This window comes from Sminthopsis crassicaudata, chromosome 2, assembly GCF_048593235.1.
Source record: "Sminthopsis crassicaudata isolate SCR6 chromosome 2, ASM4859323v1, whole genome shotgun sequence".
Classification (NCBI taxonomy): Eukaryota; Metazoa; Chordata; class Mammalia; order Dasyuromorphia; family Dasyuridae; genus Sminthopsis; species Sminthopsis crassicaudata.
The window spans coordinates 233,674,258-233,701,931 of NC_133618.1; the positions used below are offsets into that span (position 1 = coordinate 233,674,258).

The 27,674-nt window shown below is 33.8% G+C and overlaps 1 protein-coding gene across 2 annotated transcripts in view; it reads left to right on the forward strand.

Annotated features, from left to right (window-relative positions):
- Positions 1-27,674, forward strand: part of ARFGEF2 (ARF guanine nucleotide exchange factor 2) — a 109,091-nt gene that overhangs the window by 43,164 nt on the left and 38,253 nt on the right. For both annotated transcript variants that reach the window (XM_074288552.1, XM_074288553.1), the window contains exons 7-19: positions 7,677-7,757; positions 8,352-8,500; positions 11,615-11,745; positions 12,281-12,515; positions 12,709-12,808; positions 16,067-16,206; positions 18,082-18,190; positions 18,516-18,714; positions 20,568-20,679; positions 21,186-21,391; positions 22,675-22,759; positions 22,853-23,024; positions 23,761-23,912. In XM_074288552.1, the coding sequence (XP_074144653.1) occupies positions 7,677-7,757; positions 8,352-8,500; positions 11,615-11,745; positions 12,281-12,515; positions 12,709-12,808; positions 16,067-16,206; positions 18,082-18,190; positions 18,516-18,714; positions 20,568-20,679; positions 21,186-21,391; positions 22,675-22,759; positions 22,853-23,024; positions 23,761-23,912 (1,871 nt within the window). The remainder of the gene's footprint in view (positions 1-7,676; positions 7,758-8,351; positions 8,501-11,614; positions 11,746-12,280; positions 12,516-12,708; positions 12,809-16,066; positions 16,207-18,081; positions 18,191-18,515; positions 18,715-20,567; positions 20,680-21,185; positions 21,392-22,674; positions 22,760-22,852; positions 23,025-23,760; positions 23,913-27,674) is intronic.

Below are 27,674 nucleotides of genomic sequence, written 5' to 3' on the forward strand. Positions count from 1 at the left end.
TCTCCATGTTTAACATGTTTTAGTTTTCCTAGCTTCTGAAGAGGTTTCAGGAAATGATTCATGGGGAAACCAATTACATGAAAAGCAGGCTTCTATTCCAAAGAGTCAGGTTCTCTCTCATCTTCTTTCTTTGCAGTTTTTGATATTGTTGACCACTTCCTCTTCTTCCCTTTGTTTTCATATTCTTTCCTAATTCCCTTACCTGTCCGACTATTCCTTTTTAGTCTCTTTTATTAAATAATTAAATATATTTGGTCTTCTTCCTACTACCTCGAACCCCTAGCCACTCAGTTCCACTCCCTCACCTATACTTTGAATACTTTGAACATTGTAGGTAGGGTGTAAAGTAGTGAGGAAGGGAAGAGGGAAAATGAGTTTGACATAGCTGTCCTCAAAGATATAGGCCAATTCTTCAGGACATTGAACTTGAAATACATTCCCATATTCCATGGGCCCACTATAGACAATTATGAACTCACAGCACTGAATTTTTAAGTTAGCTCGTAACTCTACTAAGCCAATCTCTAGACTATGCTAAAAGTACAGTAAACAAAAGTTCATTCAGAATTTTTGTTCAGTGATTCATACATTGGAGTATCTTGCATTTATTATATATCAGGCAAATATAGGGGAAATGGGGGCTAAAATAGTCTCCAGTATCAAATTTTTATTTATATTTCCTACTGGCATGTCAAATCCAACATGCCTAAAGTAATTCCTCATCTTTCTACTTAAATCTACCCTTCCTCTGAGTTTCCTCATTTATGTTGTGGGAAACAATCATCCTTCCACTCTTTCACCTCAAGTGTGAACATCCTCATGTGTTCCTTTTCTTCTATATCCAGTACATTTCCCTTTGATTCTGCTGCCATGGCATTTCTCATAATTTCACCTTTCTCTCATTTCACTAATTTCATTTCAAATTCTTATTATCCTCTATTGCATCTAGTCCTTTCTGATATCTCTAAGTCATCTTTAATAGAGATGCCAGGGACAGCTAGATGGCACAGTCGATAGAGCACCAACCCTGAAGTCAAGAGGACCTGTGTTCAAATGTGGCCTCAGACACTTAGACACTTCCTAGCTGTGTGACCCTGGGCAAGTCACTTAACCCCAATTGCCTCGGGGTGGGGGGAGGCGAGGGAGAGAAACAGATACCAAAAGGATTTTCTTAATTTCTACATCTGACTGGATCATTCCTCTGCTTAAAAACTTTCAGTGATTCCCTATTGCCTCAACCAACCATTTTTAAGTCCTCTATTTTTTTCTTATTTTTAAACACTTAAATTTAATTTTTTAAAACCCTATCTTTTTTTTTTTTTTCTTTTATTTCCCAATGACTCTCCATTTTCCAAAATAATAATAGTATTTACATGGTGCTTTCCAGTATTGTGCTAAGCTGTTTACAAATGTCCCATTTTCAATAATCCCAAGAAATGGTGATATTATTATCCCTGTTTTACAGTTGAGGATACCTGGGCAAACAAAAGCTAAGTAATTTTCCCAGGGTTATATGGGCTCATGTCTGAGACTATGTTTGAACTTGGGTCTTCCTGATGCTAGGCCCAGCACTCTATCCACTGTGCACTTAGCAGCCTCTAAGGAGGCCTCAATCTGTTGGTTGTATCTGACAGCATAACTCTTATTGCATCTTCAGTCTGCCTGTCTCCTTGGAGGCCAGAGGCATCAGAGCTTCAAAGTAGCAATTGATTATTGCACTGCCCAGAGTTTATTATTATTATATCATATTAGTAATTTAATATTGTTTTCCTTAACTTTTTTGTTGTCTTTGTGTAAGCTGTTTTCATGAGTTTGCTTGCTTCACACTGCATCATACAAGTCTTATAAAATTTTCCTGAGCTTCTCATATTTTCTTTTTCTCAATATTAGAATAATTATGTTAGTCATATCTATATGATATCAATGTTATATTACATTTATACTATAGGTTTTTTAGCCATCCCCTAATTGATTGGAATTTACTTACCTTCAAGTTCTTCGATACCAAAAAAAAAGTTGTAATATATTTGTATATAGACAGTTCTTGCTTTACACAAGTGGACCATTCCATAAACCTCTATGTAAAGTGATGTAATGTGAATTTGCCCATGTAGAGAAGAGAGAGAAGGAGGAGGCAGCAGCCCAGGAGGAGAAAGGGGCAGCACACCTGGACTTGGGAGCAGAGAAGCAAGAACAGGAGGAGAAACCAGGGCCAGGGCCAGCTACATATAAGGGCCCGGATAGAAGCGAGGAGACGAACATACAATAGGGCAGACATGTAAAGGCAGGTACAGACACAGGAGATAATGGGTGACAATTGAGGGTTGGAGACAGTCATTTAGTGCCTGAGCATAAGTGGACATACTGCAGCTGAACACATGAGAAAGTTGGTGGAATAGGACAGAAGTTTCCTCTCAGTGGAAGTATCTTTGTGCCTGCCTTCTTCTGCTTTCAATTTCAAGGTTTTTAAAGTGTTGTTTTGGGTGGGAAGGGGGAGAATGGGAGCCTTTGGAACATTGAGCCAAGTGGCAGGGGTGGTGAGAGAGAGAGATTCAGAGAACAATATTGTACAGTAAAGTTTTCATAGGTGTTTATTTGGAATGTGAATTTTTTTTCAGAATTCTTTTATGTAAAGTCAAATTTTTGTAAAGTGAGAACTTGTCTTCTGTTTTTCTATATACCTAATATTGTTACCATTGGATCAAAGAGTATATATGACTTTTCTAGTATAATTTCAAATTGTTTTCCAGATTGCTCGGTCTTAATTTCCTGATTGCTATATGTTTTAAAACTTCCTTTTACTATATGTCTTATAGTATTATCATTGGATCAAAGAATATGTATGACTTTTCTAGTATAATTCCAGATTGTTTGGTTAGTATTATTCATACTTACACCGATAAAGCATTAGAGTGCTCATCTTCTACTAGTTTCTCTAGCACTTAAAATTTTTGTCATCTTTGCTAATGTTGTGGTGAAATCTCAACATTGTTTTAATTTGCATTTCTTTTGTTGATTTGAAGCATTTTTCCCTATGGCTAAATTATTTTGCTTTGAGAACAGGGATTGGTTTTGCTTTTTTTTTTTTATTTATCTAAATATCCTCAGCACTTAGCTCAGTGCCAGCTATATAGAAACATTTAATAAAATGCTTGTTGATTGACTATAATTAATTTTCATTTCTTTTTTGTGAAAAATTTTTGTTCATATATATAAAGAATAGATATATCCATAGATGTTAAATATCAGACTTTTTGTATAGATAATAATTGATAAGATTTTTTTCATAATAAGCAGCTTGTCTTTTTATTCTAGCTGCATTGATTGTGTTTATGCAAAAGTTTTAAAACTGTCATTTTTCTTTTTTAATCATTTTATTATTTTTTAAAGAATTCTCTCCTCTCTCCTGGCCACAGTTATTTATCTCTTTAAAAAAAAAAAAAAAAAAAAGGATTCTTAGCTATCTTTCCAGCATCATTTCAAATCATTCCTCTTGTGTGCTCTAGCCCAATTGGACTACTTGTTCCATGAAATCAGAATCTCCTGCTTCCATTCATTTGTGCAAACTATTCTTTGTCTATAATACATTCTCTTCTTATCACCAACCATCTCAAAATCATAACCTTAGTGGTCTTATATGATTCAAAAAGTTTATGATTTGTTGTTTTTATGACTTTGGGCTTATGGCAGAGCAAAGTTTCAAACCCAGGACCTATGTTTTCAAATCTAGCATTCTTTTCACTTTCCACAAAATGACAGTTATGTAATATTTTAAAGTTTGCAGAATACTTTATGTCCCTTAGCTCATATGACCTTCATTCCAAACAACCTGGTAAAATCGGTACTCCAACATATTCAGGAAGAGAGCTGAGCCTTAGAGAGATGATATCTTATGCCCGGCCGTGGTAGAAGTCAGGTTTTGGTCTTCTTCACCTTCTATCTAACTCTTCCTTTCCTGTGTCTCTCAGTTTTCCTTCAAAGTTTAGAAATAGCACCATTCTTCCATGACTCCTTCTCTTATATCCTTTGGTTCTTAATACTTTTTCATTCCCCAACTTTCTTCTTTCCTCAGGAATTTTGTTTGTTTCTGTATCTTGTTTTCTCTTTCCTTTGAGTTACATTTCTCTGTATACATTTTCTGTTGTGTCCCAGAAGCAGGAAATAAGCTTTCCAAGGGCAGAGACGATTATGCTTTTGTCTTCCACTCTTCTCCTTCTCCCCTGGCTCCATTCTTAGAATAATGCCATATCCGTAAAGCTGGAAGAACATGTTGAAATCAGATTATGAAAGACCAGGAATTTCAGTTTAGAATTCAGATTTTGTTTGCTAAGCATTAGAAACCTTTCAATAGAACTTCTTATTTTCTCCCATCTTCCATATGTGGGTTTTTTTTTTTTAATATGTATATTAACTTTTTTGATACACTTGATTATGAATCATGTTTGGAGAGAAAAATCAGAATAAATGGAAAAAACCATGACAAGGAAAAAAAGTGAACAACATGATGTGTTGATTTACATTCAATTTCCATAGTTCTCTTTTTAGATGCAGATGGCATTTTCTTTTCAAAATTTATTGGGATTGCCTTGGATCACTGAGTCACTGAGAAGAAACAAGTCTTTCATAGCTGATCCTGGCACAATCTTGCTGTTGCTGTATACAATATATTCCTGGTTCTTCTTGTTTTTGCTTGTCATCATTTCATGTAAATCTTTCCACATCTTTCTAAAATCATCTTATTTATCATTTTTTATAGAACAATAATATTCTTTAACTTATTCAGCCATTCCCCAATTGACATCTACTCATTTTTAAATTCTTTGCCACCACAAAAAAACTACAAGCATGTGGGTCCTTTTCCCTTTTTTATGATTTCCTTGGGATACAGACCTATTAGTCTACTACTGGGTCAAAGAGTATGCATAGTTTTATAGCTCTTTGGGCATGGTTCCAAATTATTCCCCAATGGGAATGTTTAATAATACTTTGTTGTAAAAGTTGGGCTAAGTATTTCCTTATAGGATCTGTGTCATCTGCAGTTTCTGCATAATTTCCCCAAAATTCACATTTAATTTTTTATGCTGACCTGATATATTGAAATCACAATGGAAAAAGCTACAAGTATGTAACAGATAATAGTACTTGTACTATCTATCAGTGTTTAAAGGAAATAATATATAAAAAGAACTTTTCAATTTATACATCTTAACTATTACTACTGTTAATATGTTTAGTATACTATTGTCACCAACTTTTTAGTGTCTAAACTGCTTGGAATGCTTTTTTTATTTAATCAACAAGCATTTATTAAGTACCTACTAGCACTGTGTTAGATCTAGGGATTAGAAAAGCAATACTCTCCCTAAACTCATGAAATTTACATTCTGTTGGAAGGAGACAACATATGTATATATATGGCTTATAAAAATTTGGGGGTTTTTTGGAAGAAGATACTAACATCCCTGAATTGAGAAAGGTTCCATGTATAAGAGAAAATTCTAAAAATTTAAGAGTATCAATATAAACAAACAAATAAACATGTAATAGTGAATCTTTTGAGGGGACAGCCTCTTTCTTTTTTGGACATTTTGAGTTTGAAATGCCCCTATGGGGACATTTAGATCAAAATATCCAGTAGGCAGTTATTGATGTAGGACTGGAGTTCAGGAAAGTTCAGGAAAGGGCTAAAAATATCTATTGGAGTCATGTTTATGAAGATGGTAATTAAGCTAATAGAAGCTAATAAGGCCACCATTCTTGCCAGCTATTATTCTGGCTTTAGAGTGGGACAATTTGTTTTTCTTCTTAGATTCTTAATTTTTTTTTTTCCAATTTAAAGAACATTCTATACCAGATAATAAATATTTTGAAGTGGATGAAAAGTAGAAATGCATAGTTTTATATTGTTAACACAAAATTAGTTAACTTGAAATTTTGTTTTCCTTTGTGATTCCCTCGTATGAAATTCAGAACTAAAATGAAGATCTTTAAAAAGAATCTTCTTTTTTATCTCAGAAATTACATTCAGTCCACAAATTTCACACCCCGTAAGGTCCCTAGCAGATGATGTAAAGGTCAAAAATGCAAATGTTGTATTTGTGGAAAATAGAGGGGTTAGGTTCTTGCAAACTTTAAAACTGTAATCTTTCATTAGAAACTACTGAAAATACATTTTTCTCCACATGATTCTTTATAATTGAGCAGTGGATTCTGCTAATGTACACTTTCTGGAGTGGATTCATGAACATTTTTATGAATACTTTCTTCATTTTTGTGGATATAAAATTTAGGAGTGATTAAGAACAAACTTGTTGATAATGACTGCAGACATTTTAGCAGAAAGTTTATCTAATATCTTTATTTTTCCATTAAGCTGCATCACTAACTTTACACATGACCTTGGAGCCCAGAGGACTCACACTATAGGGACAAAACTCAACACAAAACTCCAGTTGTAAAGACAAAAAATGAAAAAATGCAAGGAATGCTTGGGAGCTCTTTACAACTGGAAGCTGAACAAGATCACTGAAGTTCCTCCACAACCTTTCCTGCATCATACATCCCTTTTTTTTCCTCTACTGTATATAGTCATGAATATGTGTACTTGCCAATGTGAAAGTGAAAATGAGGTTGCTAATAAAATTCTGCAAATGCTTGAAGTTTCTAAAATCAAATTGTGCTTCTGCATAATTAGTATCTAAATAATAGAATGTTAGAGTTAACTCAATTTCCTTATTTTAGTAATAAGACAACTGAGGTTTGGAGAAATGAAGGTTTTACTTTTAATTAGTTGCATATCTAAGACTAAATTTTAGTTCACTTGAATTCCAGATCCAACAGTGATTTTCCTGAAGTTTATTTTCTTCAAAATAGCTCAAGTTCCTCATTTCATGGAGACTTTTTGTTATTCCCTCCACCTGTTAGTGTTTTTAACCTTTAACTCTTTAAAGTTAACCTTATATCTGCATTATATATGTTTTGTGTAAACCTATATATGTGTATATGCTGTCTCTTCTGTTTTCAAGTATAAGCTCTTTGAAGCCAGGAGCTTTTATCTTTTGTCTTTGTGCCCCCAGCATCTAGTACAGTGTCTAGTTTACAGTAGGTGATTGATGAATACTTAATGCTTGACTGATTGCACTTATGTCTTATAATGAGCACTGCTTTCCCTTCTAAGTACTTATAAATCATTCTCAAGTCATGATGAATGAATGAAAAAGTATTTTCTAGAACATATTCTAGAATTTTGTTAGGAATAAAAGTCACCACACTATTTGAAAAATTCATCTTCTCCTTTTTCAAAAATACAACTTGTCTGTATTCTTGAAATACTTCCCCAATTTCCCTAATATGGATCATTATAAATTTATAGCATAGAAAATTTAAAAGTGTCTGTATAATCTAGATGGATGGATGGATGGAAGTAGTTTTAATATATGGACCCACATACATTTCCGAAAAGGGGAAATTCAATAGAATATGAATAGAGATGATTTAGTTATTTTCAGGTTTCAGAGGCAGTATTTTGAAAATAGTATTATAGAATCCTATGGGTATGTGCTCGAAGTGATATTCTCTGTAATATTTGATCCATTTTGTCTTTGAAGGACTTTTTAAAAAAGAATCAATGATATTCTTTACCTTTTTGCTCTCTTGTATCTTTCCTGGACATATAGGTTCTGAGGAAACTCCTACTGAAGGAGCTCATGAAGTGGTGAAGGGCATCTTAGAAGATGTAGTGACATCTGCTGTTAAAGGTAAATGGGAAAAAAACAAAATGTAAATGAATATCTTATATATTAGTATGAATGGGCTTTTTTGTTTGTTTGTTTTTGTTTTTTTTCAATAAAGTTACAAATCTTTTCCTTGGAAGCCCAAAATTATACACTTGTTTTTTAGTAAGTTTGATTTCAATCATTTGAGATAGGACTACCTGAATCAGAAGACATGTGGCCTTCATCTGACATGTGTCAGAATATTTCATCTGCTGTTAGAAGACTTTACATTTGTAACAATAAAGAGTCTCTTTAATCTCAACACTTGCAGAGTCTTTCCTGTTTTCTGATGGCAGTTACTGATAATGATAGATATAGGAAGGGGATTTATCCAGTAAGTAGATTATGTAACAAGGAATACTTTATTCCAGTTTGACTACTAAACCCACTGTATTACTTGAAATAAGTTAAAAATTCTAGACTTCATTGTTTTTATCAGTAATTGAAAATGTTAGACTTGATGAACTTTTTGATTCCTTTTAACTTTAAAATGATTCTCTGTAGTCAGCATTTTTATATAATTTTTAAAAAATTGTAGATATTGATTTTTGTGGTATTATATATTCCCATTTTAAGAAGCCACAGGAAAACATGGTATATTGGAAACTGAGAGAGTTGTGGGAGAATTGGAGAACAAGGACCTTTCTTCTAGTGGAATTGATGAAAACTCCCAAACCAATGGAATTGCGGATGATAGGCAGTCATTATCATCAGCTGATAATCTGGTATGAGATTGTTGATATGGTGATAACTATTTTGTTTAATCAACTTTTAATTTTTTTATGTTCCTGTTTTATTAATGAAACTTCATCTGATGTAGTTTAGATATTACATGACATCACAAGAGCAGAGGTGATCCTGGGTTTTGAGTGTCCCATTGATTCAAGCATTAACTTTAACAGCTTCTACCAAGTTGAGAAGACTTCGAAGACAGGCCTGGGAGTGGACTATATGTTTTTAATCTAAAGACCACTTGTGTTGCTTGACCACCAATTGATAGATTTTTTTTTTTTAGCCTTAGATGCTCACAATAGCCTTTTTTTTTTTTTTATTTTCAAAATTCATACATGGATAATTTTTAACATTCGCTCTTAGAAAATCTTGTGTTCTAAAATTTCCCCCTTTCTTCCTCCCACCCCTCCCCTAGACGGCAAGAAATCCAATGTATGTTAAACATAAGCAGTTCTTCTATACATATTTCCACAAATATCATGCTACACAAGAAAAATGAGATCAAAAAGGAAAACAATTAGAAGGAAAACAAAATACAAGCAAAAAACAACAAAAAGAGTAAAAATATATTATATTGTGATCCACTTAGTTCCCACAGTCCTCTCTTTGGGTGCAGATGGCTCTCTTCATCACAAGACTATTGGAACTGCCTGAACCATCTCAAACAATAGCCTTTTAAGACTGAGAAGGTTGGATTGGTCAAATGATAATTATCAAGTTTAATAGTTTAGATTCCATTTTCTAAACCCCTAGAAAATCTCTACTTTATATGTGGGTACTGTGTTAAGTTATAAAAAAGAAAACAACTGTCTTACATGCTGCTTTGTTATACCACAAGTGCAGCAATAAGTAATGGCCAAATTAATAAACGAGGGAGAGACAGTAATAGCTGGGAAAGTTAGGGAATGCTTCATCTAGGAGGTAAACACCTTAACAATAGCTATGATTTCTAAGAGTTGGAAATGAGGGAGCTCATTTCAGGTGGAAGATAGCTTGTATAAAAGGCATGAAGGTAGAATGCCAAGTTCAGGGAACATGTAGTAGGCCATTTTTTTTTTTTTTAAATAATAATGTAAGGAAGCAAAAATATAAAATAAATTTAGAAATTAAGTTGAAACCAGATAGTTAATGCACAGTAATTCCAGGCTTCTGAGGATTTTGTATTTTTTGTCTTAAAATAGTATTTTATTTTTTTCTCAGTAACATGTAAAGATTTTTTTTAGCATTTTTTAAACATTTTAAGCTCCAAATTTTTCCCCACTTTCTCACTTTCCCCCCAGAGGATAATCAGTTTTATGTAGATTATATTTGTGCAGTCATATAAAACATGTTTCCATATTAGTCATGTTGTCAAAAATGATTGAAAAAAAGAACAAAGTGAAAAATTGCATGCTTTGATCTGCATTCAGAATTCATCTGGATGTGGATAGCATTTTTTTTGTCATGAGTCCTTTGGAATTGTCTTGAATCATTGTACTGCTGAGAATAACCATCACAAATGATCATCGTATAGTATTTCTTATTTTGTTAAATGTTTTCATGGTTCTGCTTACTTCACTTTGCATCAATTCTTGTCTTTTCAGATTTTTCTGAAATCAACCTGTTCATCATTTTTCATAGGGGCAGCTCAGTGGCGCAGTGGATAGAGCACCAGCCCTGAATTCAGGAGTACCTGAGTTCAAATGTGGTCTCAGACATTTAACACTTCCTAGCTGTGTGACCCTGGGCAAGTCACTTAACCCCAGCCTCAGAAAAAAACAAAAACAAAAACAAACAAAAAATTTCATAGCATAGTATATTCCATTGCAATCATATACCATGACCAGTTCTGTCATTCCCCAAATGATGAGCATCTTCTTAATTTTCATTTCTCTGCTACTACAAAAAGAGTTGTTATAAATATTTTTTATTTATATAGCCAATAGGGAGCCACTGAATATTTTTAAGTAAAGGAGTAAACTTTGGCTCCAATGAGAAGAATGAATTGGCTGTGCTGGAAACAAGAAGCAGATGCACATTAGAAGTTAATTAGTACACCTGAGAGAGAAGTATTGGAGATCTGACCTAGAATAGTGGCTGAAGTAGAGACAAAGGGATGAATTTAAGAGAGATTATGGCAATATATTAATAAGACTTGACAACTGAGAGGGTGTGGAAATTGAGGAGAGAGGAAGATTTAAAGGTGACTTAGATTGCAAAATGGGTAGCCAGAAAGATGGAGGTGCTCTGAATAGAAATAGAGAAAATTAAAGGAGAAACAGTTTTGAGAGAAAGATAACTCTTTTAGACATGTTGAATTTAGTTATCCAGGTGTGGATAGCCAGGTAATATAGAATTAGATATTAAGAAAGATTAGAGCTAGATACATAGATTTGGAAATTAACTATATAGAAATGCTAATGAGAATCTGTGAGACTACCAAAGACAGAAAAAGTCCCAGGAAAGAGTCTTGGGAAAAACCATGATTTTTTCTGAAGCAATGATAACCCATTGAAAAGAACTACATGGGAATACAGAGCAATGTCTCACAAGGCAAGGAGAAACAAAATATCCAGGATAAGGGGAAAGACAAATGGTTTTAAAAAGTTAAAGGAGAAGATGAGGCCTAATAAAAACAGCTAGGGGATTTAATATCTAAGATAGTTGGAGTGTTGCTTTACCTTACCTGTTTCTGAATTAATTGTGCTTATGTTTATAAAATAAGTTTAGTCCTGTTGGTACAAACTCCCCTCTCTCTCCTCCCCCCCTGTGGTAATTGGGGTTAAGTGGCTTGCCCAGGTCACACAGCTAGGAAGTGTTAAGTATCTGAGGCCAAATTTGACCTTGGGTCTTCCTGACTTCAGGGCTGGTACTCTATCCACTGCACCACCTAACTGCCCCCAGGTAGCAAACTTTTGAATCATAGTTTTTATTTTCAGTTTTCCTATAATTTCCCCTACCCTGAGTTCAAGTTCAAGGGCATAGTTAATTTCTTTTATATATTCAACTCTTCTTTTTATATATTTTATATATTCAACTTCTTCAAAAAGTAAATTTGTTTGCTAATTTTACAAAGTTTTAAAAGCTTTTATTTTGACTTTTTAATTTTTCTTTTACTTTAACATTAGGAATCAGATGTGCATGGACCTCAAGTGGCTGCTAAATTTTCTCACATTCTGCAGAAGGATGCTTTTCTGGTGTTCCGGTCTCTTTGCAAACTTTCCATGAAGCCATTAGGTGAAGGACCTCCAGATCCCAAGTAAGGAAGTTTATTAGAATGTATCTTCCCTATAGCATTCCAGAAACAATGTATGGTTTTCTACATTGAAAATTATTAAGCAACAATTATCCTATTGTGATGCCTCTTGCCCTGTAGGAAATTTCAGCATCAAGTCTTCAGCTTATAAACCTTTTTATAATTATTGTTGTATTTCCTTATGGGTTCATTTTTAAGACGGTAAACTTAACCTTTTCTGCAACCATGAAGCTAAACTTTTTTAGAAGTTTTAAAAGAAAGCTCTATGATTCCTTTGGTGCAGAACAGAGCTGACCATGATGGTGAAGAAAAAAAAATTAAAATTTTTCTAGCTAGTAGGTGGGATAGCAATGAGGCTCAAAATCCACTTTACCTCAGTGTGCCTCAAGACACATTCAAGGACAAATTCTAACTCATGATTTTCTGACTGCTGCAAAAAAGATACTCTTGTTGATATAGGGGACAAATAAGTATTTTTGTTATAAGGACTTAAGGAGCAATGATATTTTTAAGATGGCATTTTATTTTTTCTCTTTAGATCTCATGAGTTACGTTCAAAGGTGGTTTCCCTTCAGCTGCTTCTCTCAGTGTTGCAAAATGCTGGCCCTGTCTTCAGGACCCATGAAATGTTCATCAATGCAATCAAGCAATACCTCTGTGTGGCATTATCCAAAAATGGAGTTTCTTCAGTGCCTGATGTTTTTGAGCTGTCTCTTGCCATTTTTCTCACTCTTCTTTCAAACTTTAAGACACATTTGAAAATGCAGATTGAGGTACAGTTTTTGTGTTTAATTTTTTTAATAGCATTTGAACTGCTCAAGTTACAGTTAGAATTAGAGCTTTAAAAATTAGGGATACTTTTAAGGAATTTTGCCTTTGCTGAAGAAGATTATTTTCGGGGTAGAATTATACACAGTATTGAATTATTACCTGTCTATTAAATTCTTTTGGTTTTCATTCATACAGGTGTTTTTCAAAGAGATTTTCTTGAACATTTTAGAAACATCAACAAGTTCTTTTGAGCACAAATGGATGGTGATTCAGACTCTGACTAGGATTTGTGCAGGTATTTCATTCATTTAGCCATCATTTTTCATATCTGCTATGAGTAATGCCATGAGCTCTGTGCTAGGGACTTGGGTAACTGTGCTAATAAAGTGAGTTTGCTTCTAGTATTTATAGAGATCAGAGTTTGACAGAGTCAAAATATGACATGTTCCTACAGCTATATGGGTTCAAAAGAATAGAATGGCTTTAGTGAGATATAAAGTATGGTGAGAGAGCTGAGGGAGTTTTTCCTTCTAAGTGAACTTGTTTTCTTGATGTATTAGATTTTTGTCATTAAGGATTTATGTCATTTTTATTGTATTTTAAGGAAGAATCTCACCTTGGATCAATAAACTACTCACAAACTATGCCTTATTTAAATCACCAATTTTTAAAGTAGATAAAGCTGAAGTTTCCTTTCATTTTATGAATGATGAAAGTGAGGCTTACATAGATAGATTAAAAGAGAAGCCTAAAATGATCCAGTTAGTGGTACATATTTCCATCAAGTTGAATATCATCATTCTTAATACTCAGATGCAAAATTCCAGAGTAACATGCGACTTTTCACTCCCCATATAGCCAATCAGTTACCAAATCTTTTTTTGTGTTTTGTTATCTATGACATGTCTCCTGCATTCCCGTCATTCTATTCACATAGTCATCATCCTGGTTCAACCCTGCATCACTTTTTTCTCTAAATTTGATCTGGTAGTCTCCTGATTGGTTTTTCTGCCTCAAATTTCTTCCCACTACTGTTTGTTTTTTATGTAGCTGCCAAAGTGATTTTTCCTAACATAACATAGAAAAGAATTGGGAAAATAAATTGAGAGTGAAGCAAAGGAAATTGTTTAAAAAAAAAAAATTAGCACCAAAAAATATTTAAGAAAAAGAATTCTGTTTAAAAAAACAGAATAGCCTAATGGTTAAAAAAAAAAAAGTTTAAAAATTCACTGAAGAGAAGAACTGTCCAGATGGAGAAAGAGGTACAAAAATAAAGTCCAAAGAATGAAAAAAATTAAAAGAAAATGTGAACTATTTCATTAGAAAAACAACTGCCTACAAAGTGGATTGAGGAAAGAATTATTGGACTACCTGAAAGCAATGATCAAAGAAAGAGCCTGGACATATTTCAAGAAATTATCAAGGAAATAAGGAAAACTCCCTCACTATCTTAGATTCAGGGGGGGAAAAGAGAACTTAAAAGAATCTACCAATCACCTCTGAGAGAGATCCCAAAATGAAAACTTCCAAGACTAGTATAGCCAAATTCCAGAGCTCTCAGATCAAAGAAAAAATACTTCAGGCAGGGGCAGGTAGGTAATGCAGTGGTAGGACATTATGGAAGGCAAAGAAGTTAAGATTACAACCAAAAATAATCTACCCAGCAAAACTGAATATAATCCCACAAGGGAAAAAATGGATATTAATGAAATAGAGGACTTTCAACCATTCTTGATGAAAAAAAGCAGAACAAATAGAAAATTTGACATTCAAACAGAAGACTCAAGACTCAAAGCTAAACATGAAAAAAAAAAAAGCCTCAAAGTTAAACTGTTTATGTTTCTATGTGGGAAGATGTTATGTGAAAATCTTAGAACTCATTTTTAGGGGAGTTAAAAGGAATTTACATAGAGGGGATGGATATGAGTTGATTATATTGGAATTTTCTTCAAAAATTATGAAGGGGCTCAAAAAGAGATGCTTTAGGAGAAGAGGGAAGGAAGAAATGGGGAAGTTTTTTTACATAAAAGACACATGTAGAGCTTTTACAAAAGGGAAAATGGTGAGGAGTGACAATAAATACTTGAATCTCACTCTCATTGAAATTAGTTCAAAGAAGGAAGAACGTACATGAGTGCGTGCACACACACACACACACAGAGTTGTGTATAGAAATATAATTTATCCAACAGGAGGGGGGCAAGGGGATAAGAGAAAAGGTGGGGGCTATGGGGAGGAAGGATGAACTAGGGGAATGAAAAAGGAAAAGGTAGATTAAAGGTAGCAGTGATTATTAGAAGCAAATATGGTTTTGATTAGAGACTGAATAAAAAGAGAGCTAGAAGATAATGGAATAGATGGAAATACACAGTTAATAATCTTAACGGGAATGTAAATAAGATGTGCTTATCCATAAAATGGAAGCAAATGTATTAGAAACCAGAATTCAGCAATACTTTGTTTACAAGAGACACTTGAAACAGAAACACACATGTTTATTATGTACCAAGTGAAGTAAAATAGGCAGGGGTAGCAATAATGATCTCAGATAAAGCAAAAACAGGCATGTATTAGAAATCAAGGACATGCTTGTCAATTAGGGGAATGTTGAGGAAATTGTGATAACAGAATTCTGTTATATTATAAGAAATGACAAGGGGATAGTTTCAGAAAAATATGCAAGACAATATGAACTGATATAAAACGGTAAGAACCATGTGATCATTGTGCATAATAATATTGAAATGAGGATCAGCTGTGAAAGAGTGATCACTACAATGATTCAAGACAATTCCAGAACTAAAAAAAAAAAAAAAAATGCTATCCACTTCCAGGGAGAAAAGTAATGAAATCTGAGTGAAAATTGAAATATAATTTGTTCACCTTGTTTATTTTGCTTAATTTTTTTAATATGGCTATTGAAATTTGTTTTACATAATTTCACATGTATAACTGATTGCCTTCTCAGGGAGTGGAGAGAATTTTAAACTCAAAATTTAAAAAGAAAAGCATACTAAAATTAAATAATTTTTAAAAAAAAGAAATGCTTGGTGATTCTTTGAAATTAGAATTTCTGTCTCTTGATCAATAGTTTAATGCTTACTTATTCTACTGTCTTTGAAGAGCAAGTAAGTAGGGTCAGGTCTGGAGATTGGAAGACTCATCTTTTTGAGTTCCATTCTGACCTCAGACATTTACTTAACTGTGTGACCCTGGTTAAGTCAATTAACCCTGTTGCCTCAATTCCTCATCTGTAAAATGACCTGGAGAAGGAAATGACAAGCCACTCTAGTTAGTATCTTTGCCCAGAAATCCCAAAATCCCTAAATGGGATCATGAAAAGTTGAACATGACTGAAAAATGACTGAACTGACTTTCTTCTCTGAACTGCTTTCTTGTATATGTTTTAGTCATCTAAAGAAGTGATCACAGAGAACCAATTGGAATTCAGATTTAGTTCAAGAAATTAAAATAAGCTCATTGCTAAAATTGTGGGGTTTGCTTATCTTTGTTTTTATAAGAAAAACCTAATTTTTATGTCTTATCCTTTAAGATGCTCAGTGTGTGGTGGATATTTATGTCAACTATGACTGTGATTTGAATGCTGCTAATATTTTTGAGCGCCTTGTAAATGATTTGTCGAAAATCGCTCAGGGAAGAAGTGGACATGAATTGGGAATGACACCCCTACAGGTAAAACGTGGAGAAAAAAAGAGCTAAACCTAATCTCTGTACTTTGAGCCTTAGCCTGATATATAGAACAAAATTCTAAACCTCTATTTCCATTATAAACAGAATTCATATTTACAGAATTATTAAGATATATCCCACATTTGAGAGGTTAGGTTAGAAGTCATTCTCTTTGAGGGGTTTTTCTAATTTTTCATTAAAGTTTTTTTTGAGTCTAGATTTTTTCGAGTCAAATTATAAAATGATCATGAATTTCTCAAAAAAGTAAAAAATTTTACACTTCCAATAAAAATGTCAGACGTTTACAAATTCAGGCCTAGTAGAAACATAAGCTTCAGCAAAAATTTATTTTTAGGAAAACAATCTTATTATTTTAACAAATTACTTAACATCATCATTTCTGTCAAGTATTTACTTGCTTTCAGTGAATACATATTGAATATGTGGCAAATTCTTTTGTAAGTTCAGGATCCAGCACATATAACATTTACAAGGATGCCCTTAGACTGTTTTGTTTTGTTTTGTTTTTTTATGACATCTTGGTGACTTTCTTTACTGCCAAATTATCATTTGTAGAAGATTAAAAAGTAAGAAAATGGGTCAGAAGTGGAATGAGAACCTTGACTACTTTTTAAAAACTGTCAACTTCTTTTAGTTTTTGGGTTTTTTTAAATTGTGATGATTCCCATTTCATTAAAATTTTCCTGGTACTACTTTTCACTTCTGACTATCCTTCTTGTTCATTCTCTAAAAATGTTTTATTTTTCATTAACTTTTGAGTTCAGAATATTTGTGCTGTATATTCATGATCAGATATTAAAATAATCGTGCATTTCTCAAAATAGTAAAAATTTTACACTTCCAATAAAGGTGCTTTCATTTTTTCTTTTCTGCTCTTGATCTGAGCTCTCACAGTGTTTTCCATTTGAACTTAAGAGTCTGGAGAACATGTTAATCATTTAGTCAGTAAATATAATTGAGGACCTATCACATACATTTTATCTTACTAGGTGCTAGTGAAAATAGGGCCCTCAGAGACTATGTCTAGTGGTTTACTGCTACAAATGCTTTATTTGTAAATACAGAATGTAATAGAAATGCACACCATTCTTTTATCTTTGAGTGTGACTACTTTTAGAGTACTTACTCAATTTTCAAAGGTATTCATGATTTCATTGATGTAGTCAGTCCCCCCACCCACAGATTACCACTTATTCATCATGCCTTCTTATCATGTATAATTCTTGTCCATGGTTCTATCAATTGTAATTTTTATAGTCATAATGGGTTCCTATATATGTCAAAAGTCCTTTTAAATTCTTTATAGCCAATACTCATCTCTGTAGGAAATAACCCTGGTCCTTTTTTTTTTTTTTTTTTTTTTTTTTTTTTAAAGAATGAAGCAGGTTCCATTTTATTCTATTTGTGGATATTTGAAACATAAGAATATAATTTACTCTTATGGAATATGTGACAAGAAACATTTTAACTCTCAAAATGATTAATTTTAACTTTTATAGTACTTAACTTTAGGTAAATATTCTTTCCAGGATTTTGGTAATCAACTGTTTGTAATAGATACTTTCAAGAAGACTTTCAACAGTTTACTCCTAAGGAAAAAAATCCATAATACTTATATCGTTATTTAACATTTCCCTTGTTTTTGTCTTTTTTGAACTAGAGAAGTATTCATATCCAGTATTATTTCAGGTTTTCCAAACAATGTCTGCCTCTGCTTCATTTGTTTTTCCTAAAGCTCCATTTCTTGCTCTATAACTTGAAGTATTTGGACATAAGACCTCTGTGTTTCCCTCTTTATAAAGTTTTGTGACTTAGTTTTTTCCTGGATATGAATTCTATATCTTTTTTCTCACTTAGGAATTAAGTCTGAGGAAGAAAGGTCTTGAATGTTTAGTATCTATACTCAAATGTATGGTGGAGTGGAGTAAAGACCTATATGTGAACCCCAACCATCAAACAAGTCTTGGTGAGAGTCTTATTTTTGCTTCTTTCTACTGCTCATCAGAAAATGTTTAAAATGAACCAGAACTGTGTGTGTGTGTGTGTGTGTGTGTGTGTGTGTGTGTGTGTGTGTGTATTCGAATCCATAGAATTTTACTACAGATCTTAGTTTTTAGCTACTTCCTGTCATTTTAAAGAACATTTTGCTTCAAAGATAAATTTAACCTGACCACTTCTAAGTGGCAGAAAATGAAGGAGATGAGTGAAAAGAGCATTGGAATCTTGACTTCATTGTTGTTTTGGGTCCTTTTAACTTCTTACATTGATTGTGCTCTTTTGTTCAATTGTAGGCCAGGAGAGATCAACAGATCAAGACCTAGGTGAGCCCAAAGGTCTTGACATCAGGAGGAGAAGCAGTGTAAGTTCTATGGACTCCACCTTGTCCTCAGGGATTGGAAGCGTTGGTACCCAGACTTCTGTCCCAGATGACCCTGAGCAGTTTGAGGTTATCAAGCAACAAAAGGAAATCATTGAACATGGAATAGAACTGTGAGTGTGGTTTCCTCACATGTTTCCCTTGGGTTCATCAGGTTGCCATTGTCTAAAAGTACAATATTGGTCACTGGGTGTTATTACATACTTAAAGGTAAATAATACAAAGAGATAAGGCAAATTTTTTTCCTTCCCCAAATTAAATAATTTTTCATACTATGTTTTGGAACCAATTTTTGGAGCATATATTTTCCTATTTTTGTTTTCTAAATTAAATTCAGCATTTTTTTGTGTGAGGTTCTTATTATGTGCACAACCATCATTCTAAGTAATTTTGTAGTGAAAAGTGATATAAAATCAATAAATATGTAATCCCTGCCTAAACAGAGCTATATTCAAATAAGATAACCTATACTGTGTCTAAAAGTAGTTTGATATAAAGCAAAGTATTAAAGAGAAACAAAATCCTGTGGGCATGTAGGGAAAGGATAAGATCCTCTTCTAGCAAGAGTCTAGAGAAAAATTTGTTCGGGAAATGATATTTGATTTGGATCCTGAAGAATGAGCAAAATCCCAAATGGAAATGTGAGAAAGCTATTCTGGACAAGTTTAAGTTTAATTCTTAAGATTAAGAATTGTGCCCATTCTATATGGTGTGGTTTTAAGAATACCAAGACCATCAAATTAGCTTTTTTTAGACTAAATTCTTTTCCTCATTAGATTCAATTGGGCAAAAAACCTTTACCTCAATATGGCCTTTGAATTTATTCTAATTACCCAAGAAACAAAGAGAATTGCCCTTGAATTATTGGATTATTGGATACAACATAGTTGTTTATTCACAAACTGGCTGTTACTGTGGCAATGTTGTACCACTTGTCTCACATTCTTTTTTTCTGACTTGTATGTATATTATAGTGCTTTAGGTACCTGTGCTTTACTCCCAGTGTAATGAGATACGTCATCAGAATGCCCCAATCAAAGCAATTTTTGCTTGCTTTGGAAAGTGTTAGTCCTCTGAATGTTGTGGTCCACACTCAGTACCCATGGTCCTCTCTCTGGGTGTAAATTGCTCTTTCCTCCCAAGATCACTGGAACTGGCTTGGATCATCTTAGACAGTATTATTGCTAGAATATAGTAATTTGATTCTGTTCTCTGTTCTCTGATGAAGACTGCAACCTTTGGCTGTCATCAGATAAAGAGAGTATTTTATAAAATCAGACAAGATTGTGTGTCACATATCCAGGAAGATTGAAAAAAATCAAAATAGAAGGAGGCATGGCAGGTTGCAATGAACCCAAAAAGTCAGATTCATAGGAGAAAAAATGTTTTTAGGAGGATTAGAAGAAGACAGCCAAGAACATAAGTCTAGGAAAAAACACAGTGAATTCTGTGGCCTTTATCCATATTCTAGAATGGCCAATTTATGGCAGCTTGTCCATCATGCTTTCCTTCATCATTTGCTATTAAGTGGAAGTAACCTTTTCAGTTCCTAAGACATTTCAGAAATAAGCAGCCTGTTCCAGAATCCTGATGTGGCTAATGTTAGGAAAAGGAAAATTGGGTGCATTGTTGGTGAAACTGTGAATTGATCTAAACTCTCAGGAGAGCAATTATGCCCAAAGACAATCAAGCTATGCTTACTCTTTGATCCAGCAGTGCCACTTCTGGATTTATATACAAGTGAAATCATAAAAATGAAAAAAAGATCTACATGTTAAAAATATTTCTAACAGCTCTTTTTGTTGTGGCAAAGAATTAGAAATTGAAGGGATATGTCAAGTAGGGACTAGGTAAACAGTAGTGGTATAAGCATATAAAGAAGTATTATACTATAAAAAATGATGAGCAGAGAGATTTCAAAAAACCTGGACAGAATTAATTTGATGCTGTCTTACTTCATGATTAGATTCAACAAAAAACCAAAGCGGGGCATCCAGTACCTGCAGGAACAGGGCATGCTTGGAACTCCAGTTGAAGATATTGCACAGTTTCTGCACCAAGAAGAGCGCCTGGATTCTGTAAGATTGCACATTTCCTTTTTGTAGACTCAAATGAGATTCCTGAAAGCTTGAGAATGTTAATGGCGCAGCAAAGGGTGACTTAACTATTGTCCACATACCCAATTAAAACATAGCAATATACACATAAGCCTTTTGTAGCATCAACTTTCTGAGGAACAGTTGGTAAGCATATTCTGGGGAGGGAGTCAAAGATAAGAGTTGTTAATTCAGAGCATATTGTGAGAGATTAACATTAGTCTGTGCCGCACTGGTTTGGATAACTCTTATTTATTCATCATTTTGAAACTTGTAGAATTAGTTTTCCCTTTTTGTTATGTTGCACTTTCCTCTTTGCCTGATATTATATATGCCCATTTTGTGCAGAATCCCTCTCCTATCACACTATTCCTACCAGTATTGGGTTTGAGTAGCAGTTGTAAAGGGGTCAGTACTAACTTGATGAGTGTTCTGCATCCCTTTCACTTAGCCTCTCCTTTGGATTAAAGAATTTTTATTTGTTCCAGACCCAAGTAGGAGACTTCCTGGGAGAGAGCACCAGACTCAATAAGGAGGTGATGTATGCCTACGTGGACCAGCTTGATTTCTGTGGAAAAGATTTTGTCTCAGCTTTACGAATATTTCTTGAAGGTTTCCGCTTACCTGGTGAAGCTCAAAAGATTGATAGGTTAATGGAAAAGTTTGCAGCAAGATATCTTGAATGCAATCAAGGGTAATAATACTTAACCTGCTTTCTAAATCAATTTTCATTTTGACTTCATCTCTGTATCATTTAGTTCCTGGGTAAGGGGATAGACTTAGTACTTCTTTCTAGATCTGTGTTGCATGAAAGTACTTGAGAGCTGTAGATAGGAGAAGTAGACATTTTTTATTATGACTAGAATAGGAAAATTTTTAACTCTCTGATTAATATTTGGTAAGCTCTTTAGACTGATTGTTCTTTTCATTTATGGATTATTTCATAAGTAATATAAAACAAATCTTGACTCAGCAGAACTTTGTGACAGCTAGTGCCTTCTAACAGTGGAACTGCCTTAGAAGGTAGCAATTTCCTCATAAACATAGCTATTCAAGCAGATACCAGATTATCATTTTTCATGATGTTGTATTCAATATTCATACATGAGGCAAAATGGACCAAACTTTTTTCTTATTTTTATCCCAGATTTTCTTGAGGAATAAGTTGACACTTCTTAAAAGTGTCTAAATGTGTGAAAATCCTGAGGAAAATACACAGTGGAAACACTTTGATGGCTACTGATAGATACCACATGCATAGTTTTTATTTAAAGCTACCATCATCTGCTGAATATTTGGAAAAACGATTCTTGCAAAATGACTTGTCAGCAAAGTCAAGTCATTTGAAACTAGAGGAAATAATGATTTTCTGCAAAGATTTCATATCTTACTACCTATTCCATGTGGGTATTAAGGCCCTACCTCTGCTTTAATCAGCAGATTTGTGATGCAGTCAAACTTTAAAATTATATAATTTATTATTAATTACACTAATTTGGTACTTTAATAAGGTTCAGTATTTTAATCACCAACTCTTTCAAACATATACACTATTGCTTTGCTTCAGCCTAATATACTTGGCAACCCTCTCTTTCCAAGTTGCTAAAACTAAGTAAGAGAATTGAATTTTTTAGCATTTTGTAAATAAATTCAATTTTATCCTTACATCCTTGTTGTTGAATAGTACAGTAGATTGTGTAACTGTCAAATGCATTAGAAAATCTAAGCAATTTAACTGTAAACTTATATTCATAAAGAGAATTCCAGATTTTATTACTCTTAATCAAGACCTTATATAATATACATCATCTTTAATAAATAATAAATAACAATAGAAAGATACTGAAAATTGTGCCTAATTTGCTATTAGATGGAGTAGTCAAACTGATTCTCAAGTATTTTCCAATTAGAAGTTTATAGCTTCCTAACCACAGAGCAGTGTGTGATATTCTTAAAATTTCTAATCTTTTCTTCCAGGCAAACTATGTTTGCTAGTGCTGACACTGCTTATGTCTTGGCATATTCAATTATTATGCTCACAACAGATTTACACAGTCCTCAGGTAAAGTATTTACTAATGCTTTTCATCTTGTAGAGTATAATTTTTCTTAAACTGTCAGGTTTTTAAAGTAATTTTAAAAACTTTTCTTTTCAGGTAAAGAATAAAATGACAAAAGAACAATATATTAAAATGAATCGAGGTATCAATGATAGTAAAGATCTGCCAGAGGAATATCTCTCCACCATTTATGAAGAGATAGAAGGAAAGAAAATTGCAATGAAAGAGACAAAAGAGCACACAATTGCTACAAAATCTAATAAGCAGAGTAAGCCTAAGAGCAAATTTTTGTCACATAAAGCTTTGATTTTTCCCAAAATGCATAAATAAATGCCTGCTTATAGATGTTGATGTTGCCTATCCATAGAAAATCTAATATTAAAATAATTATTATACTAATTCTTTCATAATAGTATTTTGCAGATAGATTTGATATTAGCAAATATAAGTAATTTAAAGCTAAATTATACTGTTCAATGGAATCCAAACCGAAAAAGAGAGAATTCTAATTTTTTTTTTTTTTTTTTTTTTTTTTTTTTTTTTTTTTTTTTATTGAGAAAATTCTAATTTCTTAATCAAAACTTTCCCCTCACATTTCAGACATGCCTCTACTCCTTGGAAAGTCCAGAATCTAGTCATGTGGCCATTACAACACATTGATCTTATCTTTTTTTCCCTCTCAATTGACAAATTTTTTTTTTCTTTCCCTCACACTTCCTCTTCCCAAATTCCCAGACTTGTTGCTGGTTCTAACAATACATTAACGTATCTGTTCTCTTAAAGACCCTTCAGTATGTCATTTTCTATTTTAGTCATCTTTGCCAGTCTTACAGGTGTGAGATACATGCTCAGAGTTGCTTAATTATTAATGATTTGGGGCATTTTTAAAATATAGCTATTGCTAGCTTTGATTCTTCCTTTGAAAACTGCCTGCCTGTTTATATCTTTTGATTATTTATCATTTTGGGAACACATTAATCTCATATTGCTGTGTTCCTTCACAGATGTAGCCAGTGAAAAGCAGAGGAGATTACTTTATAATTTGGAAATGGAACAAATGGCTAAAACTGCTAAAGCTCTGATGGAAGCTGTAAGTCATGCCAAAGCACCTTTCACAAGTGCCACACATCTGGACCATGTCAGGCCCATGTTCAAGGTAAATCTCTTGGGAGCTAGCAAGGAAGGAATAAGCCTCACTAAGGGAAGCAAGGATATGATTAAGCAGCAAAAAATTAGGAGAAGATTGGTAATCCCTTAAAAAGAAAGACTAAGGTTCTGTAGTTTTCTCCATATAGGACCTGGAATGATTTTTAAAATAGTTCTCTAATCTTCAACCCTTTCCTCATAGATTGCTTCTTTCACCACTACTACAAATATGCCCATTCCCCCATCCTTAAAAAGAATTCACTAGAATCTACCAACATCTCAATCCTTTATTTTATCTCTCTTTTTCTTGGGGGGAAAAAAAAGCTTTCTGTATTCATTTCTTCTGCTTCCTCTCCTTTTACTCCTCAATATTTTGCAATCTGGCTTTATCTATCACACAGCTGATACTTTCCACAGTTATCATTGGCCTCTTCATTGCCAAATGTAAAAGCCATTTCTCAGGTTTCATCCTTTTCTACCTATCTGCTGCATTTCACATTGTTAACCTTGCTTTTACCTGGATCTCTGTCCTCTCTGGGTTTTTATGATATTGTGCTCTTGTCTCCTTTCCTCAGCTCCTTTCCCTATTAACTTCCACTCAGCTGTACATGTTCCGTAGAGCCCTGTTGTGTGCCCTCTTCTATTCTTTCTCTTTACTCTCTCTTGGTGATGGTATCAGCTCCTATTATAGATGAAGCATCCCCATGTGTGTATGTACTCGTGTCTATATGCTCATGGGGGTATGTTGCCATACAACCCTGTTTTTTCTCCTGAGTAAAGTCCCATATCACTAACTGCCTTGGAACACACTGAATGTCCTAGAGATACCACAGATTAATCATATCCAAACCATCATCTTTCCCCAGAAACGTCCTTTCCTTCTTCTGAACTTCCCTATTACTCTCATTCTTCCAGTCCCTTACTCTCCTTTTTCTATATATCCAGGCAGTTGCTAAACCTTGCCCATTTCTTTCTCTGTAATATCTCTCACATTTCACTCCTTCTCCTTATAGGTTCAGGTTCTCATAATCTCACACCTATATTATTACAACAATTTTCTAATTGGTCTTCTTTTCTCAGTTTTCTCTAATCTATCCTAAACACTATTCCCAAAATGTTGTGTTTTTTTTTAGCACAGCTCTGATACACGTCCACACAAACTCCAGGGGCTCTGTGTTGTCTCTAGGATCAAATAGAAAAGCTTTGTCTGTTTAGCTTTAAAAGTTCTTCACAGCTTGGCCCAGACCATCTTTTTTAGCCTCAGTGTGTATAGTTTCCTCTCACATGCTATGTCATCTAGCCTACCTGGCCTCTTTTTGCTTTTCATAGTCAGCACACCATTTCATCTCCATGCTTTTGTGCTGGTGATCCCCTAGCCTTGGAATACACTGCCAGCTGGATTCCACAGCTCAAGGATTGTCTTCTTTATGAACCTCTTCCAAATTTTTTTTTTTTTTTTTTGAGGCTGGGGATAAGTGACTTGCCCAGGGTCACACAGCTAGGAAGTGTTAAGTGTCTGAGACCAGATTTGAACTCGGGTCCTCCTGAATTCAAGGCTGGTCCTCTAACCACTGTGCCACCTAGCTGCCCCCCCTCTTCCAAATTTTAAATAAAATATTAGCAAGAAAATTATAACAGATCAAAAAAATCATGCTCTGTGAAACTAGACAAGATTTATACTGAGAATGCAGAGCTGATTCAATATTAGGAAAACAATAAGCAAAATTAATAACAAAAATTAAAATCATGATTATTCCAGTAGAGAGAAAAAAAACTTTTGACAAAATTCAACACCCATTCATGTTTTTAAAAAAAACAAAACTTTAAAATTGGATCTTTTCTTAAAATGATAAGTAGTATCTATTTATAAACAAAAGCAAGCATTATCTGTAATGGGGATCAGCTAAAAGACTTTTCAATAAGATCAGAAGTAAAAGTATCCACTATCACCATTATTATTTGGTGTTGTACTAGAGATGGTAATTATAAGAAAAAGAAATTGAAAGAATAAAGTTAGGCATATGGCAGACAACAAATATAAATCACCATGTCATACTGTATTCCAAGATAAGCTCAAAATGGGGTACATGATTTAGACATTCAAGATGATAGCATAATCAAATTAGTGGAACATGGAAGAAATTATCTGTCAGATCTTTGGATGGGGACAGAGTTCATGACCATCTAAGAGAGAGAGGTTCACAGGAGTTGAGACATAACTTTGGTTACATAAAATTAAAAATATTTTGTATGAACAAAACCAGTACAACCAAAGAAAAAGTGAAGGGAAAAAAATCTTTGTTGCAAGGTTCTCTAATAAGCATCTCATATCTAAATATATAGTGAACTGAGCCATATTTATAAAAATAAAAATTATTCCATACCTGATAAATGGTTAGGGGATTTCAGAGAAACCAAAGAAATCCTAACTACCAATAGTAAGAATAAAAAATGCTCTAAATCACTAATAATTAGAGGAATGCAAAATGAAACAACTCTGACACCACCTCAAACTACTCAAATTGGCTAAGATGATAGAAAAGGAAAATTATGTAGGGAAATAGAATATGCTAATGCACTATTGGAACTATGCCTAGAAAACTGGGTATATCCTTTGATCCAGCGATTTCTCTGATACATCCCAAAGGATATGAGGAAAAGGACCCATATCTGCCAAAATATTTATAAAAAGATGTTTATTGTGCCAAGTATTTGGAAACTGAGGGGATACCCATTATTTGGAGAATTATTGAACAAGTCATACTACTGTGCTATCCAAGAAATGATGAAGGGGATGGTTTTTTTTTTGTTGTTGTTGTTGTTGTTTTAATTATAGTTTTTATTTACCAGATATATGCATGGGTAATTTTACAGCATTGACAATTGCCAAACCTTTTGTTCCAATTTTTCCCCTACTTCCCCCCTTCCCTCCCCCCCCGCCGAGATGGCAGGTTGACCAATACATGTTAAATATGTTAAAGTATAAATTAAATACAGTATATGTATACATGTCCAAACAGTTGTTTTGCTGTACAAAAAGAATCGGACTTTGAAATAGTGTATAATTACCCTATGAAGGAAATAAAAAATGTAGGCAGACAAAAATAGAGGGATTGGAAATTCTATGTAGTGGTTCATAGTCATCTCCCAGAGTTCTTTCGCTGGGTGTAGCTGGTTCAGTTCATTACTGCTCTATTGGAATTGATTTTGTTCATCTCATTGTTGAAGATGGCCACGTCCATCAGAATTGATCAGTATTATTGAAGTATATAATGATCTCTTAGTGCTGCTCATTTCACTCAGCATCAGGTTATGTAAGTCTCTCAAGGCCTTTCTGAAATCATCCTGTTAGTCATTTCTTATAGAACAATAATATTCCATAACATTCATATGCCACAATTTATTCAGCCATTCTCCAATTGATGGGCATCTATGTAGTTTCCAGTTTGTGACCACTACAAAGAGGGCTGCCACAAACATTCTGGCACATACAGGTCTCTTTCCCATCTTTAAAATCTCTTTGGGATATAAGCCCAGTAGTAACTCTACTGGGTCAAAGGGTATGTACAGTTTGATAATTTTTTGAGCATAGTTCCAAATTGCTTTCCAGAATGGCTGGATGTATTCACAATTCCACCAATAATGTATCAGTGTCGAAGGGGATGTTTTTAAAGACTAGGAAGGCTTATATGAACTAATGCACATTGAAATGAGTAGACCCAGGAAAACAATATATACATGTTAATAGCATTATTTTAAAATAATCAGCCAT